The 18,566-nt window shown below is 37.0% G+C and overlaps 1 protein-coding gene across 4 annotated transcripts in view; it reads right to left on the bottom strand.

Moving 5' to 3' along the window:
• TP63 (tumor protein p63) overlaps positions 1 to 14,777 on the bottom strand; it is a 222,124-nt gene extending 207,347 nt beyond the window's left edge. The window contains exon 1 of one of the 4 annotated variants that reach the window (XM_087861513.1): positions 14,518 to 14,777. In XM_087861513.1, coding sequence (XP_087717639.1) covers positions 14,518 to 14,528 — 11 coding nt within the window. In that variant the 5' untranslated portion in view covers positions 14,529 to 14,777. Of the gene's footprint in view, positions 1 to 14,214; positions 14,484 to 14,517 lie in introns of those variants that run through there. The other 3 variants (XM_045811257.2, XM_045811256.2, XM_045811254.2) reach the window with 3 other exon arrangements.
• Positions 14,778 to 18,566: the final 3,789 nt, after the last annotated feature.

The following is an 18,566-nucleotide window of genomic DNA, read 5'->3' as shown; positions in this document are numbered from 1 at the left end:
TCTCTACCTTCAGGTTATTTATCTATAAAATGGAAATAATAGCTCTGTGGCTCAAATCCTATATGTGAAAGGGTTTTACATAATGAAGCCCTGAACAACTGTGAGGGATTTGGACAAATAAGATGCCCAAGCTTACGAACAGGACAGGTGGCCAAGTTTAGCAAGAGAAACAATGTATTGTGAGTAATGGTGACTGTGAGTCCTGATTCCTCTGCTGACCAGCTCTGTGATGTTGGCTTAATTACCCAACCATTTCAAGCCTTATTTCCCTGATGAAAGAGAAACTTTTTCCAGTATGATTTTTTCACTCATTTTTAAGAAATATATCTTATCAGGAAAAACAATATAAGTAATAGTGACTAAGGAATTTGTATTAGCTCTTTCTCCATAACTCATCAGCCACAAGTAAGTTACTGAACACCCACATGTGTCTAGTCCTGTTCTAGGTGTTTGGGATAAATCAGGCCACAAATGAGACAAATATCCTGCCTTTATGGAGTTCGACTTGTACTGTGGACAAATAAACAATACATATAACAAGTAAACAAAATAGTGTTTTGAAAGGAGGAATTACATGGACAAACAGCGTAGTAAGGAACTGGGGACTCACTCTGTTGAAGGGGATGAAGGGAAAGGAGTCAGGTTACAATTACATAAGAGGACATGACATTTGATCACACAGTCATTGAAAGACGTTTTTTCCTCTTCCTCTCTTCCCTGCTCTCACCTTTTTTTCCCCTTAAAATTTTGAAACTGCTGATATTGTGAATGATGCTGCAATGAACATACGGATGCATAAAAAATTGAAACTATGCTATCGATACATTTTACTTAAAATTATAGAATTATGTATTCCCACTGAGGCGCATATTATAATAATATACCTTTGAAGAAATACTATTATAAGAGAACTTTGAAATTAGTCATTTAATCTTTGCATGCAGAAATTTGTAAGCATCTTAATTATGACATGCGGGTGATCTCATCGGGTCTTAATATTGATTTCTTTAAAAGAAGTGATATTTTGTATTCATTCATCAGCTGCTGGACACTTGGGCTGTTTCCATAATCTGGCTATTGCAGATAATGCTGCTACAAATGATCAGGGTGCATGTATTCCTTTGAATTAGTATTTTTGTATTATTTTGGTAAATACCTAGTAGTGCAACTGCTGGATCATAGGGTAGTTTTATTTTTAACTTTTTGAGGAATCTCCATACTGTTTTTTAGAGTGGCTACACCAGTTGGCATTCCCATCAACAATGCAAGAGGGTTCCCCTTTCTCTGCATCCTTGCCAATACCTGTTGTTTCTTGTGTTGTTGTTTTTAGACATGAAGATGTGGAATATTACTTGCCCATAATAAGAATGACTCTTGCCATTTGCAATGACATGGATGGAGCTAGAGCATATTACGCTAAGTGAAATAAGTCAGTCAGAGAAAACAAATACCACATGATTTCACTCATGAGTGGACTTTAAGAACCAAAACCAACAAGCAAAAGGAAAGAAAGAGGGAGAGAAGCAAACCAAGAAATGGGCTCTTAACTATAGAGAACAAACTGAAAACTGATGGTCGCCAGATGGGAGGGTTGGAGGATGGGTTAAACAGGCGATGGGGATTAAGGAGTGCACTTCTGGTGATGAGCAGCGGTGGTATATGGAAGTGTCGAATCATTATACTGTGCAATTGAAACATTATGCTATATGTTCATTAACTGGAATTTAAATTTAAATAAAAATTAAAAGAAGCACTATTTTCATTGCAAATGAAATAAATAGCAATATCTTCAAAACTCATGCATATTCTTTAGTCCACTTATTTGGAAATTCATGATTTTTAGTGTTAATTTTTCCATTCTTGGGAGTAGAGGAAGGACAGAGGCTTTTTTTTTTATGACAATGACCCCCTCATTTGGCTTCTACTTTCCTAGGGGGGCTGCATGCATGCTGCCCGGGTAGCTGTACGTTATAAGAGGATGATGGTTAAAGGGAGGCCAGCTTTCTGACAGCAAGCCACGTGTGTCTTTGTAATGACTTTCCAGGTGAACATAATGAATCATTTCTCTCCATCAGCCCTCTGGATTGTTTTGCGTGACTACAGAAGCCACCAGAGGAGAACCTGTTAAGTAGTACCCTCTAAGAGAGAGGTTGTTGAAATTATCGGTTATGTTTAGTATCTTCGGTTAACTACTCATCATAGAACATAGACATCTGAACCAGTCATGGTCTTAGCACCGATACTCCCATTTTTAGAAAACTTTTATGCCCCAGCAATGACCTAATTTTTAGGGTGTGACTAATTAAGAAAAAGCCCAAAATAACAAAACAGTCATTTTTAGCCGAGAATCTGATATTGGAGAACCACATCAGCATTTAGATTGCTGTTTATAGTGACCCACCTCTTTGTGTATTAAAAACTATCACCTGCAAGCTGGGGTGGAACATTTGTGTCTCTTTGTTAGGACTCCTGGAGTTCTTGGAAGTGACAAAGTGCCAGACAAATGCAATTATTTATAGTCTGTCTCCGTTCAATGAAAAGGATCCATAAGCTGCTGTTGCCAGGAGTAGCATTAGTTACCCAGCCTGACAGTTTCATTTCAGGGTTCTCCTTGGTGGAGACTGAACAGAATTCTTGAGCAATGAAAATCATGGCACTCCCTTGTGACTAGAGAAGCCTGTTTCAGACCCAAGCTGCCTCTGGGTTCTAGCAGCATCTGCCCTACACGCAGTCGTCATGTCAAACAGTGTGAGAACAAAACCATTTTGTCAGGGAGTAAATTATGGGTGTGGCCAGCACACATTGCTAGTCTCAAACCCGATTCACTTGCTTTTCTCACTTTTTCAACTTTTTGGCCAAGATTTATTTCTGTTAAAAGGAGAAAAACTCCAATAGGTTGCGTTCCCACCTGCCTACGTCTTCTATTTGGTCCTCACTTGGTCTAAAACCACGTATCAAGGAAGGGAAAGGCAGATCAGGAGTGAGGGGGAGGGCACAAAAGTATACAAATATAGAGCAAAAACATTTCAATGGAGTTAAGTAATTATTGAATACCTACTACGTACAGGACTCAAGGTCCTCAGAAATAATTAAGAGCTTAGTCATTTAAGCAAATATAAATACTATAAGATAAAAATAAATTTCTATGGTATATAAGAGAGGAACATAACACATTCGTGGTAAGCCAAAGTTTCATTCACTCATTCATTTATGTACCATGCATTTGTAGGACACTTTGTTCTCAAATTGGGCTCTCTACGGTTGTATTTATGGTACGAAAGATGCTTGGTAACATTTTCCCTCTTCAGATTTAGACTGTTTTTCTAGAATGTTAAATGGTTTTATGGTCTCTAAGCATAAAAAAGACAAAATTTATGGCAAAAACCAGTCCTCCACAAAACTGACTGAGTGTTAACTAAGACACTGACCATTAAAAAAAAAAAATTGTAGAAATCAGGACCCAACTCATCTCCACCAGTGTCTAGCTGTTTTCAACCTGGACAAGTTACTTTGTGCCTCAATTTCTTCATTTATGCAATCTGAAAAATAAGATCGATGGCCCATAGAGAGCTTATTATGGGCCAGATGCTATCTTAAGCCATTTACACAATTAACTCATTTAATTCTCATAGCAACCCCAGTCAGGTAGAGGCTGCTATGCATGAGGGAACAGACACAGAGATTAAGTTAGGAGATCTAACAATTGGCAGAGTGAGAATCTGCACCAAGGCACACAACCCCAAAATCCAGTCTCTTAAACATTATACTACCTATTTGGTTAGCAGTTAATACTAGTAAATCTTAAGGTGGTTTGAGGATTAAATGTATAAAATTAAATAGAATAGTTTCTGGGATATAGTAGGAATTCAATAAATATTACATACTCAGCAGCCTTATGTCTCACCCTCATTTTCTAAAAATACAGTATCAAAAGTTGAGATCTTTAAAAATTCGTCATTATGGTTTCTGTCATTGCCCTACTTAATAAATAAGTGCTCATTAAAACCACATCATTTTATATCCATCGAATTAGCAAAATTTAAAAATAGTAATAGTAAAAGCTGGGACTCTGGCAAAACACATTGGCATGTCCTTTTAAATAGTAATGTTTTCCAGAAACTTGAAAAATTATATCGCCCTTTATGTGTCAACCCTCTCATTTCTTAGATGGCAGCATATTGTGGGGGAAGCACCAAAGTCTTCAGATCAGATAGTCCTGGTTTCAAATTCTGACTCAGATGAGAATGAAAATACAAAGAGGTCCTTCCACTTACTTCCAGTAAAGTCACATGGTCAATTAGTTATCTCTCTGAGCATTTTTCCCTTGTCTGCAAACTGGGATATTACTTTCCTCAAAAAAATGTATTACATGAAATAATGCAGATAAATTACATGGCACTTTGTATGGATTGAACCTGTATTAGTTTGTTTTCCTTAAATATTTGTTCCAAGGAATGATCCCAAGGAAATAACTCAAAAGAAAGGTGATATATTATATTTTAATTTTTTAAAAAAGATTTTATTTATTTGACAGAGAGAGAGAGACAGCCAGCAAGAGAGGGAACACAAGCAGGGGGAGTGGGAGAGGAAGAAGCAGAGCAGGGAGCCCAATGTGGGGCTCGATCCCAGGACCCTGGGTGACACAGTTGATTGAGCGTCTGACTCTTGGTTTCAGCTCAGGTAGTGATCTTGGGGTCATGGGATTAAACCCTGAGTAGGGTGCCATGCTCAGCATGGAGTCTGCTTAGGATTCTCTCTCCTGCTCCTTCTGTCACTCCCCTCCACCCTCACATGCTCTCTCTCTCACTCTCTCTCTCTCAAATAAATAAATCTTTTAAGAAAACTTTAATAAAAATTATAATCAACCTAAATGCTCAATAAAGGAAATAAAAACATTAAGTTGCCAATGAGATCCTTAGGCAGTTACTTATGTTAAGTGCAAAAATACATGACAAATTGAAAGTTATGATATAATTTATATAGTGAATAAAGCATTTATTATTTTATTATAACTTCCATGTATAAAAAATTAGAGACCAAAAAACAACTGTCTTACTATATTTTTCCTTGTTGGCTTCCATTATTGTTGGAAACATGTTATTTGTCTAATAAACAATTTTTTATATCATTAATATCAAGTCCCAAGTACCTTTATCTGAATGTTTCATCTGAGAATACCTAAAGTGTTCTAATGTTTATGTTTCCTCCTGAGTTTCAATGATCGTTCTTAACCTCACACTTAATTCAGATGATTCTAGAACCAGTTTTGCTACAGTAAAAACAGTACTAAAAGCCTCTGAATTTTCAAATTACTTATCATATATCTAAAATCTAAGATTTATTAAATATTTACTGAACACTATTGAATAGTTTTATAGTTTACAATGTTGAACTATTTAAAGCATTATCCTTTTTCTCTCTCTATTCCCAGTCACCCAAACCAGAAGTATTTATCAATTTATTTTAATATTAGCTAATTTACAAAGCTCCTTTAAAAACGTGCTTAGCAACTCGGATAAACTACATACTAAAAAAAAAAAATCAATTTTTTATAAAATCCCAAATTATATGTCAGTTTCATGTATTTTTATTTTGGATATGTTATTGTCATAATTACTTATTTTTTTGTTTACAAAATGCCCCAATTTCACTTTTGCAGAGGAACGCTTAGACTGGTTTAAAAAAAAAGTGTTTTGTGATATTTTTAGCTTTTTCATATATATTCTGTCTTCCCTAGAAGCAGAGAAATAGAGAGCTTCTGTGAAAGAAAAAAGAAGGAAGGAAGAAGAAAAGCAGAGAGGGGGGGAAAACAAACAAACCAACAAAATAACAAGCTTTCTACTTTATTGCTTTGAAGGATTCAAGAATGAGAGATAAAATTGTATATAGTTGTACATACGGAAGATAAGGTGGTACATAGAAGCCCAGATCGAAGGGCTGGTAGTGAATTCATAGGGAGGACAACACTGAAGGCTTCTGCTCAGGGAGAAAACTTGATTCTACATGAGATTTTGCAGAAAGCATGTCAGTGCACATGCGATACGTAGGATGGCCTACATTCACCAGCACTAACTTGAAAGATAAGGACTTTATTAATATGCCAAGTTTTCGCGAAGAAATCTCAATTAGATCCACATCAACTTCTACAGGATACTTAAAAATCACTGACACAGGTGCAAAGATTTATAACACTAGAGAGTATCAATAAAGATGCTGAAAAAATTCATTTTGACTGGAAGTGTTTAGATTGCTCAAAATTTAGTTTGAAAACCCTGTCTAGCAGAAAGTTTTCATTCATTTGCTGAGATAACAAAAATGTGAAAGAGAAAATAAAATGGAAACACATCTTATTAGCACTTCTTATTTGGAGGAGGTTGCAATATTATGGAAAAGTTGGAAGATATTTTTCTCAATGAAAACTTTGATAAATATACTATATTTTATTTATGTAGTTAAGAAGTAAATGACATTATTAAATTCAAGCATAAAGATGAAAGTTTGGCTGAACCAGAAAAAAAAAAGAAGGAAAACTAATGACGAATTTCAGATAAAATATGTAAGGCTTGGTATTTCTTTAAGAGGAAGGAGGAGAGGGGCAGAGGGAGAGGGAAAATCTTAAGCAGGCTGCATGCCCAGCACAGAGCTCAATCTCACGACCCTGAGATCATGACCTGAGCTGAAATCAAGAGTCCGATGCTTAACCAACTGAGCCACCCAGGTGCCCCTGTAGAGCTTGGAATTTTTGAGGAAGCTGTAATGAAATGTCAGGATATGTTAGGGCAAGCAGGTTAATGCAGTTAAAATCTTAAGGTATAACATATTTAACTTCAGAAGGCAGTCTGTTGCATGTTATCCCTCTCATGAATTTGTGTGTTTTCTATTATTTAACTCAATCTATACCACCATTTGTAAAAAAAGCTTACATTAAAAATTCACCCTAGGTAACCATGTGGTTGATTAAATTATCACACCAGCATCCAATTCTGTACTTCTTGAGTCAAAATGCTTTATCAGTTTTAACATTATTGTGATGCTGGTTTTCCCCTCAATTATGAAAGAGCTAACCAAGTTCATGGAAAGTGAGAAAGGGTGTTTTCTGTTCAACTTGACAAATTAAGCTTGCTCATTTGAAAAAGAGAAAAAGGTACTGGAAATTTGAAAGTGGCAAGGGGATTTTGAGCCTTACAACATTTTTCTTTTACCTTAACAATTTCTGAACTTAGAGGCTAATTCGTAATAAAGACTCAGATATAAAGGGAGACTAGAAGGCAAACAATAAGAACAGAGTGACGATTAATTCTCTCCATTTAAATTATCCCCGAAATATTATGGCTTAAGGTAAAACCGACATGTTAATAACTGTCATTTCCAAAACCCTGACTAACCAATAAGTACACATCACCTTATGTCCATTTCTCATCCTATTTTAAACGGAACAAAGTGACTTTCAGAGGTTGGGAAGTGCGTAATTACATAGACTGAAGTCTTTGGACTTTGATCATAATTATAGTGCTTTATCCATCCATCACTTGTTGCTTGAGGACTGTTCCTGGCGAGTTATTTAAAGGAGATAGGAACTCTGTCAGGACAAATTTGAGCTGCAAAACAGCTAATCAGAAACTTGGCTCTCTTGACTTGAAACAGATTGAAAATTGCCACTTTAATCTCACAATCCATTTGGCTCTTAAGTAAAGTGAGAACTTGAAGTCTCCCTTTAGGAAGGCATGTATCTGTTGTTCATATCATTGGGTACCTTTTTAGAAGCTTCTATTGAGACCCTGGGTCCAAGTTTGCCTCACTGTAGTGGTCTCAAAATGGACTGTGCAAACAAATGAATGCTCTGCGGAGGTTGATAAAAAAAAAATGCTAGTTTTGCATTCCTTCCCCTCACCCTCCATTTCCCAGAGAAAGGTAGCAATGCAATTGTAAACCGAAAATTAACTGGGAAACTACAGCATCAGAAGGTCTAGAGCTGTGTTTTCAGTAGTGGCCTGAGAACGACATGAATCGAAATGGTTTTCATTTACACTGCAATCCCAAGGCTCCACCGAGACTTATCTAATCATGGTCTCAGGCTGTGGATGTAATATCTCTCGTAATTCTTGACAACATCAAAGGTGAAAATGAATGTTACCGTGTTTTCCTGAACCTGAAGTTGGGCATTACAATTTTGGGCTTCAGTTACCATCTATGATTTGAATAGAAATGTACCTCCAGGGCACCTGGATGACTCAATTGGTTAAGCATCTGCCTTTGGCTCAGGTCATGATCCCAGGATTCTGGGATCAAGCCCCACATCGGGGCTCCTTGCTCAGCAGACAGCCTGCTTCTCCCTGTCCCTCCGCTGTTCCCCCTGCTTGTTCTCTCTCTCTGTGTGTCAAATAAATAAACAAAATATATATAAAAAAAGAAATATACCCCCATGCATGTCGAGGAACGTTGACAGATGCCACTAATAAAAATCACCCTTCCAACTTGCGGCCTCCAGGGTGGGTGATCTGCACTTGCAGTCGTCAGCAAGCATGCCTCTCCCTACCCTTCCTTGCACCTTGTTATAGGATTTCTATATTTGATTCTAATATTTGGATTCCTTGAGTCTAGGATTATATCTTATATCTCTGCTATTTCCACTCAGCACCAAGAAATAAAAAATAAAGAAAGTTCCTGGAATCCTTTAGTTAAACAAATCAAAACAAAACATAGTTTTAGTTTTCATGTTTACAATTTGGGCATAAAAATCCTTTGCCTGGTGAATTAGTTTCCTACCGCTGCCGTAATGAGTGGCTTAAGCCAATACAAATGCATTATCTTAGAGTTCTGTAGGTCAGAAGCCTGATGCAGGTCTCACTGGACTGAAATCAAGGTGTTGGCAGGGCTGCATTCCTCCTGCAGGCTGTGGGGGAAAATCTGTTATCTCGCCTTTTCCAGTGTCTAGAGGTGCCAGCCTTGCTTGGCTCATGCTCCCCTTCCAACTTCAAAATCTGTTGAGTCGTTTCTCACATCACATCCCTGCCTCTTTTTTTCCCTTCAACTTTCACTTTTAAGGACTCTCACGATTACATTGAACTCACAAGGGTAATCCAAAATAATCTACCTATTTTAAGATCATCTGATCAACAGCCTTAATTCCATCTGAAGCCTGAGTAAGAGCACATATCACAGGTTCTGAAGATGAGGACCTGGTCATCTTTAGAGGTCATTATTCTGCCTACGACACCTGCCTACCTCCCAGGTGGATCCGATACATAAAGGACTGGGAAATACTTCGTCAATGGTAAAGGTCTATACAGTTCTAATAAAATGATAATATATTCTGTGGTAGAAATAATATTGAACTGGATCATGAGACTTAAATTCTAGATCTGGTTCTGCTACTGTTTTGTTCTGTGATTTGGGGAAAATCACTTAAACCCTCTGGGATTCAGATTACTCAATCTGAATTGTGAAGTATAAACATGGACAGAGACAAGCCAAGATCATACCAAGACCCATAATTGCTCTTAATTTAAAGATGATATCAAGCAAAATGGAACTTAAGGTATGTCCACATGAGGACACGATCCTCGCTGGAAACGAATCCCCAGTATGCTGGTGTGCTGCACACACAGTAGTAAAACTGAGGAATACACTAAAGCAATGCATTTCAGAGATCTGTTGGATTCATATACAATTCTCCACGTCCCAACTGTGAAGAGTAGATCAGAGGCTGTAATCCCTAATTACTTTATGAGGAAACTTTTATTTAAATAGCTTAAATGATTTCATGAAGGTCATGTAATCAGTTAGTGGTGGAATTAAGACTATTATTCAGACCTTTTGACAAGTTCTATGTGCATTCAGCTAACGCACTCCCCTGCCTCCCTGCCATTTAAATGCACTTACAGCCCAGGAGTAGCATCTAGAATTCTAATACATCATACTTTGGACTAACCACAAATGATCATAAAGGTCTTTTAGAATTTATTCTTGTGAAAATTGTAAGGGTTTGAAGCAGGATTTCTCCCCCTTGGTTACAACTGATGGATACATTAGTCCCCGTTGATAAATTGTACTTTCATATTTCTTTATGAACCAGTTCTTCCTGCCTTCTGCCTTGCTTCAATCCAAGTACAACACACACAGACTGTAGCGTGTTGGGTTGTTATAGACAGAGAAACAGTGACTATGGAGATGGCTAAAATGAATGGATTAGCCTTACTAAAAGCTGGTTTGCTCACTGCAGTGAATGGATACATCCTTTATGTCACATCAGAAGTTGTATCATTATATGTTATATCAATTTTGGAAGACTTTGTGCATAGACAACACTGTGGGCATATATTTTATCTTTGTACTTGCCATGATCCTGACAGGAATAAGAGCACTTGAAAAAAGAGTGATTGTAGAGAGTTTAATGAAGGGACTGTTTGCCAAGGCATAAAGGATAGGATATGGCTCTTTGGAGTTAGTAGTGGCTGGGAATGCTTACCATTTCTATGCAGGAAAGAGAGGGAGGGTAGACACACGGACCTATGGCAAGGTGCTGTCTGACAGGACCTGCAGCCTTTAATAGAAAACCCAACGGGGAATTGGCCAGGGAAACATGTACCCTAATTTCCCACCTTACGCACTTCCTTTTTTGAATTTAAATTCAATTAGCCAACATAGAGTACATCATTAGTTTTTGATATAATGTTCAATGATTCATTAGTTGCATATAACACCCAGTGCTCATCACATCTCCTTCCGTGCTTCTAACCCAAGAGGAAACCAGAGGAGAAAGGAAGTGTCAGTGTAGTCTGTAGGAGCCAGCTTCCTAAGGTACAGAACAAGAAGAAGAATGGAGGATGCATGTGGAGAGGCAGGTGAAGGACACCCAACACAGAGCTGCATCTGCCCTTTTGTGATATTCTGTCATAAACGAAATGATGTTCCCGTAGAAGTTCTCTGTCATCACACTTCCCTTTGGGATATATTTAGAAAACGTACTTAAGACCTTTTAACTAGTAAAGCATAAAATTCACAATCAATATGCAATTTGCACAGGAAATGCTTCTTACTCATCCATATACCATGTTAGCACTTTGGACTTTTTTGAGTAGAGGGTGACCGGCAAAAATGATACAAAATCACCTCGCAAATGGCTTGAATCATAACCGGTTGCGTTTCCTCTTATTTTTAGCCCTCAGCTATCATATTATTTCAAAATTTGATCTTGATTCATATTTATCACTTCAACTGGTTTATTTTCAAAATTACATTTTGAAAGGATTTAATCTGTCTTTTAGAATTACTCAGTTTAGAAATCTATTTTAAAAAAACTGTTGGCAATTCTAAAAACTAAAGGGTGAAAGAAGGCCCGAATTATTACCCAACAATAAACTAACGGAGATTTAGATTGTAAAATGCTACATTTTAGATTCATTTTGATTTTTTACCTAATAAAAAATAAACAGAGCTCACTGTTTACAGTTTTCATTTTTAAGGAAAAGGTAATCTACCCATTCGCTCTTCTTTATTGATCTGGCATAGCATTTCACCTATGGTTCGACATTTTTGTTAAAATCAAGTTAGCAATAAAAGGACAAGCCTTGTTTTTCCCCACCTTTTCTTCTTTGTAATGGTCAATATCATCAAAGGGGGAAATTTTAGCCCTAAAGTTTTCATGCCCTTTTGATTATCAGAAAAGTTTTTGCAGAGACTAAAGTAAATTAGCATCAACACTGGAGCACAGCTAAATGTATTGCATGTCAATACGTTTAAGTGCAAAGAAAAAAAAACCAGAGGGTGAAATCTCAATTTTAATTGAGAGAATAATTATCATAGAACTTTGAAATTGGCTTTTTGGGAATGGCATTAACATTCAGTAATAAATGATAATAGCGTCTCTCATTTATTCTATTCTGTGATAAAAGGAAACCATGCATTAAGGTAGCTTGGAGTTAAAAATAACAAGATATCCTGTTCTTTCCTTTTTTGAAAATTTCCTTTCATGACTTCTTTCTAAAGACGAGGTCAGGAAAAAAGACAAATTTAACTATGTAGATGACTATGATTATGGAATGATTAAATTTGGTCTTTCTTAAAATAGATTTTGTAAACTGAGAACTACAAGGTTTGTCTGCTAAGAAAAAGCAACTCAAACCCATTCACTCACTAGGCATTAAAGAGAATATTACTCTTACATTGACAATACGTGATATTGTAGATTTCTTATGATAAAAATCCACCTACTCATTTTTCACTAAGTAGTATGGACAAGAAAATAGTAATAATTCAGTCTTTAAAATACGTGACAAAAACAGTTAAAATATTTGAGGGAAACAGATCTGTTATTAAGTATATAAGTACCACAGAGGTAAATAAATGAACGTTATAGCCATATCTTACTCATTTTGCTCTTTCCAGTGCCTTGCACAGAATAGAGGCTCGGCAACAAACATTTCTCTGCTCTTTAATTTAGCTGCAAGTTAAGTTTTCATTACAAATGGACGGTACACAATCTTGCTGAACACAATTTATTAAACTATTTTAATGTACTATTAGTATTTTGAATTTTACAGTGTGTCAGAAACAGATGATTTTTGTTCCATGAATTAACAGGTTTGGGGGACAATATGAGAAACAATTTTCTCATTTATTTATATTTACAGGCTTCTCTCATCCATCACTGGAAATGCCTGTAGACAGGGGTGTACAGGGTTGACGTGTGGGTTGCTAGTCAATAGAAGAAAGTTTCTTCTAGAGCTGAGATGGATCCAAGCACCTACTTTAAAAGAGATGTCCTCAAGGGAGGCATTATACAGCTAATATTTCATCGGAACTATGCTCTTAGAAGACCACTTCAAAAGATTTTTAGTAGAACAGAAAATTTTGAGTCTGGAAAACAATTTTGAGAACTCGAAAACGTAGGGTGTTTTGCTCTTTCTTGACCCAACCCCCAACTCCAATGAAACTAATTTGCAAGTTATCCAAGAACATAAACTCCAGAGCCCTTCGTTTTTGCTAGCGTTGTGATTGGTGGCAGAGAGCAAGGCAGGAATCAGATCACGATTCACATTTCTCATTTCAACCTGGATGACTGCAAACTTGCTCCCTCTCGCTCTCTTCCCCCCCCCCTTTTTTCCCCTCTCTTTTCTTTCTCCACCATTTACCTTTCTGCCTTACTTTTCTGTTTCTGCTTCCTCAGACAGCCCATCAGAAACCTCACAGGAAGAGGAACAAAGTCTACATCATCCACATTAGTGTCCTACTGGTGACAAGTCATATTAATGAAAAAAGATCACACATCTTCCGTAATTGCCTAGGCAATGTGACAGTAACTGAGCCCTGCCCAGAGAGCCCACTCCACTTCTGGTATGAGCTTCCAATAAGCCTCGGTGGTGACTGACAAGTTAACCCCTTTGGAACCCCACCATTTCAACACTCAGAGGACCTCTCTCATTAGTCTTATAAAATAAAGTATGAAATTCCAACATCAAATCTCATGCTGTTAAATTAACAACATCACACTGCTACATATGACTTAAATATCTCCCATAACTTTATGACTGGAAAAACACTGTTCAGATTTCATTTACCAGTTTAAAAATAGCAAACTCTAATTTGAAACACATACACACACATCGTGCACACTCACTAATATTCCCTCTTAGTGCTAGGCAAATGTTCCTTCCTATAAACATAAATAAAATTCAGTACAATCATAAATTTTAAAAGTCAGATTTGTCAAAAGATGATGTTTGTTATGAAACAAATCAAGAAGACATTATTTCTTAGAGCCAAAATGACAAGCCACAATCTGTTGGCATAACAATGGCTATTCATCTATTTTTTAATGTATAAATCAAAATTATTCCGTGTTTATTTTGACTTGAAGATAGTCTATAGATTATTATATCCCGGACCAATGAAATTTCTTCTTCCTGGGTGGGTGAGTGCTAAGCAAGGCAAATAACAGATTTTAAACCTCTGCACATGGTGTGATCATTTTTTTTTAAAGAAACCATAGGAAGCTTGTCTTCCAACTTTGTCACTTTGTAGATCCAGACATGAACTAAAAAAGAAAATTAGAAAAGATGCCCGTAGACCACTCTAAGTTCACAGAAAGTCCAAAATAATATCACTGTGCTCATAAACAAGGAGGGGTTGCTCTTTGTAGACAGCAGAAACACTCATAATACACAAGGCACTCCAATTAAGTTTTGATAGAAGTTACGTCACGTTTCAACTCACCGCTGGATGTAGGGGTCGGGACAGTACTGTAGGGTGGCACACCGTGAAGTTTCACAATTCATTTCCTTCAACTCTCTTTGACAATCAACCAATGGAGAACAATTATAGAACATCTACACATATACCTGTGTATATATAGATAATAAAGCCAGGAGGCTAAAAGCAATAGGGTCAAATGCTATCAGACATAGAAGTTGAGACACTTCCCCCTTCACACACATTTGCAAAGAGGCGGAGCGTTTCTTGATTTTAGCCAATGAGATTCATCAAGTAACTCAAACATCAGAAACAGTTGATTCTTACCAGCTGGGCATCCTCTCTAAAATTGTTCTTCCCCGTCTACCACGGCTTTAGAGTCCTGGAGGTATAGTGGCCACACTCGTTGGCAACTTGGAGTCATCTCTGAACTTCTGGTCTCTCTGGTGATTGGATGCTGGCGTGAACAGCATCAGAGTTTAATTTCAGCAGCCTGGACTTTTATAACAGAACTGAGCTGATGAGTGTCCATCCTGCTCCGGCTAATTAACGTTTCCTTGTATCTGTATACTGATTTGAGGACTTCTGTAACTGCTTCTGGAGTTGCTTTTTTTTTTTTTTTTCCATCTCCACCTCCCCCCCCCCCCCCCCTTCATTCTCCCTTTCAGCCAACCGCCTGTTGTGGTCACAATCTCAAATAGCAAAGACAGGGAAATTCCTTGATTATATTTAACCTAGAACTCACTCTTCGTCTCAACTAAGAGAAAGTGGTATCCATTCACATCCTTTAAAAGTTTTTCCTGCCCCAAATAAAAGAAAATAAACTTTATGGAGTTATGTTTCATTTTTAAATATCCTACCTCAAACACACGCATAAGATTTTCTTAAAGTGATAATAGTATATTATTTCAGACTATATTGAAGCTTACAAAATTATTTTAAATTGCCTGTTACTGAAAACATTCTGGTTTACTTCAATCTCTATCGGTCTGTCTCACTTTCTTATTATGTATATTGGTTTTGCTGGTTTTGGTTTTACTTTGGCTCGACCTACTTTAGAGTAAAATCATTAAATTCTTCATATATCCAAAAATGAGTATAATATCAGAAAAGTCTACATACAGAGTCATTTATTTCCTTTCTGAATATAGGCTGTAAACCTATCCCGGTTTTGTGGATTTGGAAGTTGAATGAAATATGATTCAGAAGCTAAATTAAAATAGACTCCAGCAGGAAAAAAAAAAAAGTTTGTGTACCCAAGCGTCACTAATACAGCAAGTTCACATCTTCCACTCACCCCCTAATCACGGGTCACCTGCAAACGGGTAACATCAACAGTAGTCAAAGTTATGAGCCAGTCAAAAGTCCTTTCCAGAGAAATTTGACATTTCCTTTAAAAAAATGCAGGTTTTCAAAATGTGTTTCACAAAAATATTTTATTTGTTGCTTCAGCCAGGATAGAAGGGAGAAGCTATTTAAAACTTGACATTCTCTTCCCTTACTTAGCCGGAGAGTGTCTAACATCTGTGAATTGTGAAATTCACAAACATGCTGGCCTGAGCCCCAGCCAAATCAAACAGCTTGCTCTACAAAATGAGAAACTTGAAGGGAAGATCATTTTACTAATTAATTATAGATTTGTTAATCGGAGTTAAAATGTTTGGCTTTACTCCTGCTATTAGAATACAGGTGACTGGAATATACCAAGTTCTTAAATTGAAAATACTCAATTTCCTTTGGCCATGGCCAAGTTGTTCCATCACACAGGGCCTTGTTTTTCCCATTTATAAAATGAGAGGTGAAATAATGATCTCTAGTGCAGTGCTTCTCAAATGTTAATGCAACTGTGAGTCACCTAGAAATCTTGTTAACACATCTTCTGGTTCAGTAGGTCTGTGGCAAGGCCTGAGACCCTGTATTTCTAAAAAGCTCCCACGTGATGCTGATGCTGCTGGTCCTTGCATCACATTTGGAATAGCAAGACCTGGTGCTCTTTTCAGGCCTGATATTTATTCGCTTCTAAGAAATAAGCAGGATGCATCTACATATTTTAAATTACGAGGAGAGGCTCTAGATCCCCAAATAAATTATCAATTTGCAACCATACTAGCATGTTTTTAATTTCAAAAGGTTTATAGACTAATTTATAGAAAAAACGTTTAAAATGCATGCCTTGACATCAATAGCTGTTGTAAAAAATCCTAAATTTAGTTAGCTAAGAAGGACAGATATTACATGGCAAAAAATTTTTACATAAATAATTATGAAAAACAATGGGCCCTATTGCGTTGCAGAAATAAATGCCAAGAGCTACCTTGACCAAGGGCAGAAAGGCAAACTCTCTAAGATTCGACAGCACATCAGTAGCACACAACCATCTATAACCTGGGAAAATAAGTGACAGTTATACTATAATTACCATAATTGCCACTTATATTAATATTACATCTGTCTTCCCTTCCTCACCCCAGAGTCTCAGGTTACAAATGCATAAGTTATTTCTTTGGTGTGCAAGTTACATGCTTGTCCAGCAACTTAAATCTCTTAGGCAAAGACTATAATAGAATGAGATACACAGAAGCCTAGGAGAAGACAATTGCCTTTCTGACCAAGACCTACAAGTTTGAATGATGTTGTTTGTGGTGACTTCTGATGTGCATGAAAAGGAAGAGAAAGTTAAGGACTTAGGGAAACAGCATTTATGACCCCAAATTCTGGACATAAATAAGAGAAAGAGACACTTTCTCCTTCCCAGCTCCTAGCAGCTGAGAGTGTGCGCTCTGCCAAACTCAGTTATTTAAAACACAAACCTTTCTCACTTATGTCCATGTGAATTACTTCACTACAGCTCCTCTATATTCATTCCATCCACTAGTTACATAGTTTCCTGGTTGCTCTGCTCCCCTGGATCATATTTTGCTCCCCCTCCAGAATGTTTTTAAACCCTATCTGTATATATCCACATCTCAGAAATCCTTCAGAGTACGGGAAGCCTTTCTCATTCCTCCAGGTGAAAGGAAACTCCCTCACCTCTAATGTCCTGAATCATATCTGTACTTGCGTAAGGGTACCTGCTACTTCCTTCGTGAATGTGAGCAATTTTTGCATAAGCCCCATCTTCCGTACTGGACTGAGAACAGGTTGAGGGTAAGTTTGCTAGTTGATTTGTTTCTGCATCTCCAAGGACCAGCAAAATACCATTCAGTGGATGAATAACATGTTTATGTCATTGCAAAAATCATCGAATTGTAAGTATTACAGGTGATTAAAAAAGAGCTTCCATGAAACACTTGACTTTTAGAATCAACCTTACTGACGTGTAATTTACATACAATGAAATCCACTAATTCTAAAGTGTTCAGTTTGAGGAATTTTGACACATCATATACCATGTAGCCTTCACCACAACCAAAATATAGAATATTCCGTTACCCCAAAATTCCCCCTCATGCCCCTTTGCTCTTCCCACCGACTCCGGACAATTGCTTTCTTGCCTTTTGTCATTATATACTAGATGTATATTTTCTAGAACAGCATTATCCAATAGAATTTTCTCTGATGAAGGAAATATTCTATATTTGCACTGTCCAACATGGTATACACTAGTCACATGTGACTAATATGATTGGGGAAATAGATTTTTATTTTTATTTTTATTGAATTTTAATCAACTTAAATAGTCACAGATGGCTAGTGGCCACCATGTTGGACAGTGCAAATATAGACTATCACATAAATAGAGGCACATAGTATGTCTGTATTCTTTTGCATTTAGGTTCTTTTCCTAGGCACACCATTTTTGAAATATACCTATGTTGTTACAGATGAGTAACTGGTCCTTTTTTATGGCTGTTGGACATGTGAGTTCTTCCTTTTCTTCTTCTTCTTCTTTTTGTTATTAAGAACAAATTCTGGTCCCCAATACTCAATTATGGTCAAAAGTAAAAGTTCAATAGACTTTTAAATAGCTCAATCATAATACGTCCTACTGGGTACCTTAGCAATGTGGAATAGCTCGTTTTTTCCAAGGTTGCTAAATCTCTAGAGGAGACAGCAGATATGTAAAGAAACTGGCTAACCTGGATTTCATCTGGTCTCTGGTGCCAACTTACTCCCTGACCCTAGGCAAGCAGCCTACTTCGAGCCTTAGATTCTTGATCTTTAAGAGGAAGGATGTATCAACGAAGATTCTTTTGTTATAAGCAATAGAAACCCACTCTGGCTAAATGAAACCAAAAATATGAAAATATATTTTAAAAAACATGAAAATTCACAGAGTGGAAGAGAAAGTTGAAAAATGCGGTTCAGGAAAGGGTCAGAAGCAGGATGGCTTCAGGGATTTAAGTAATAGGCATGAAAAGAGTCACTGCATTATG

The sequence above is a fragment of the Ursus americanus genome, chromosome 4 (assembly GCF_024610735.1).
Source record: "Ursus americanus isolate L20-20 chromosome 4, mUrsAme1.1.p, whole genome shotgun sequence".
Classification (NCBI taxonomy): Eukaryota; Metazoa; Chordata; class Mammalia; order Carnivora; family Ursidae; genus Ursus; species Ursus americanus.
The sequence above is the reverse complement of the archived record's forward strand: the minus strand, read 5'-3'. Positions and strand labels throughout refer to the sequence as shown.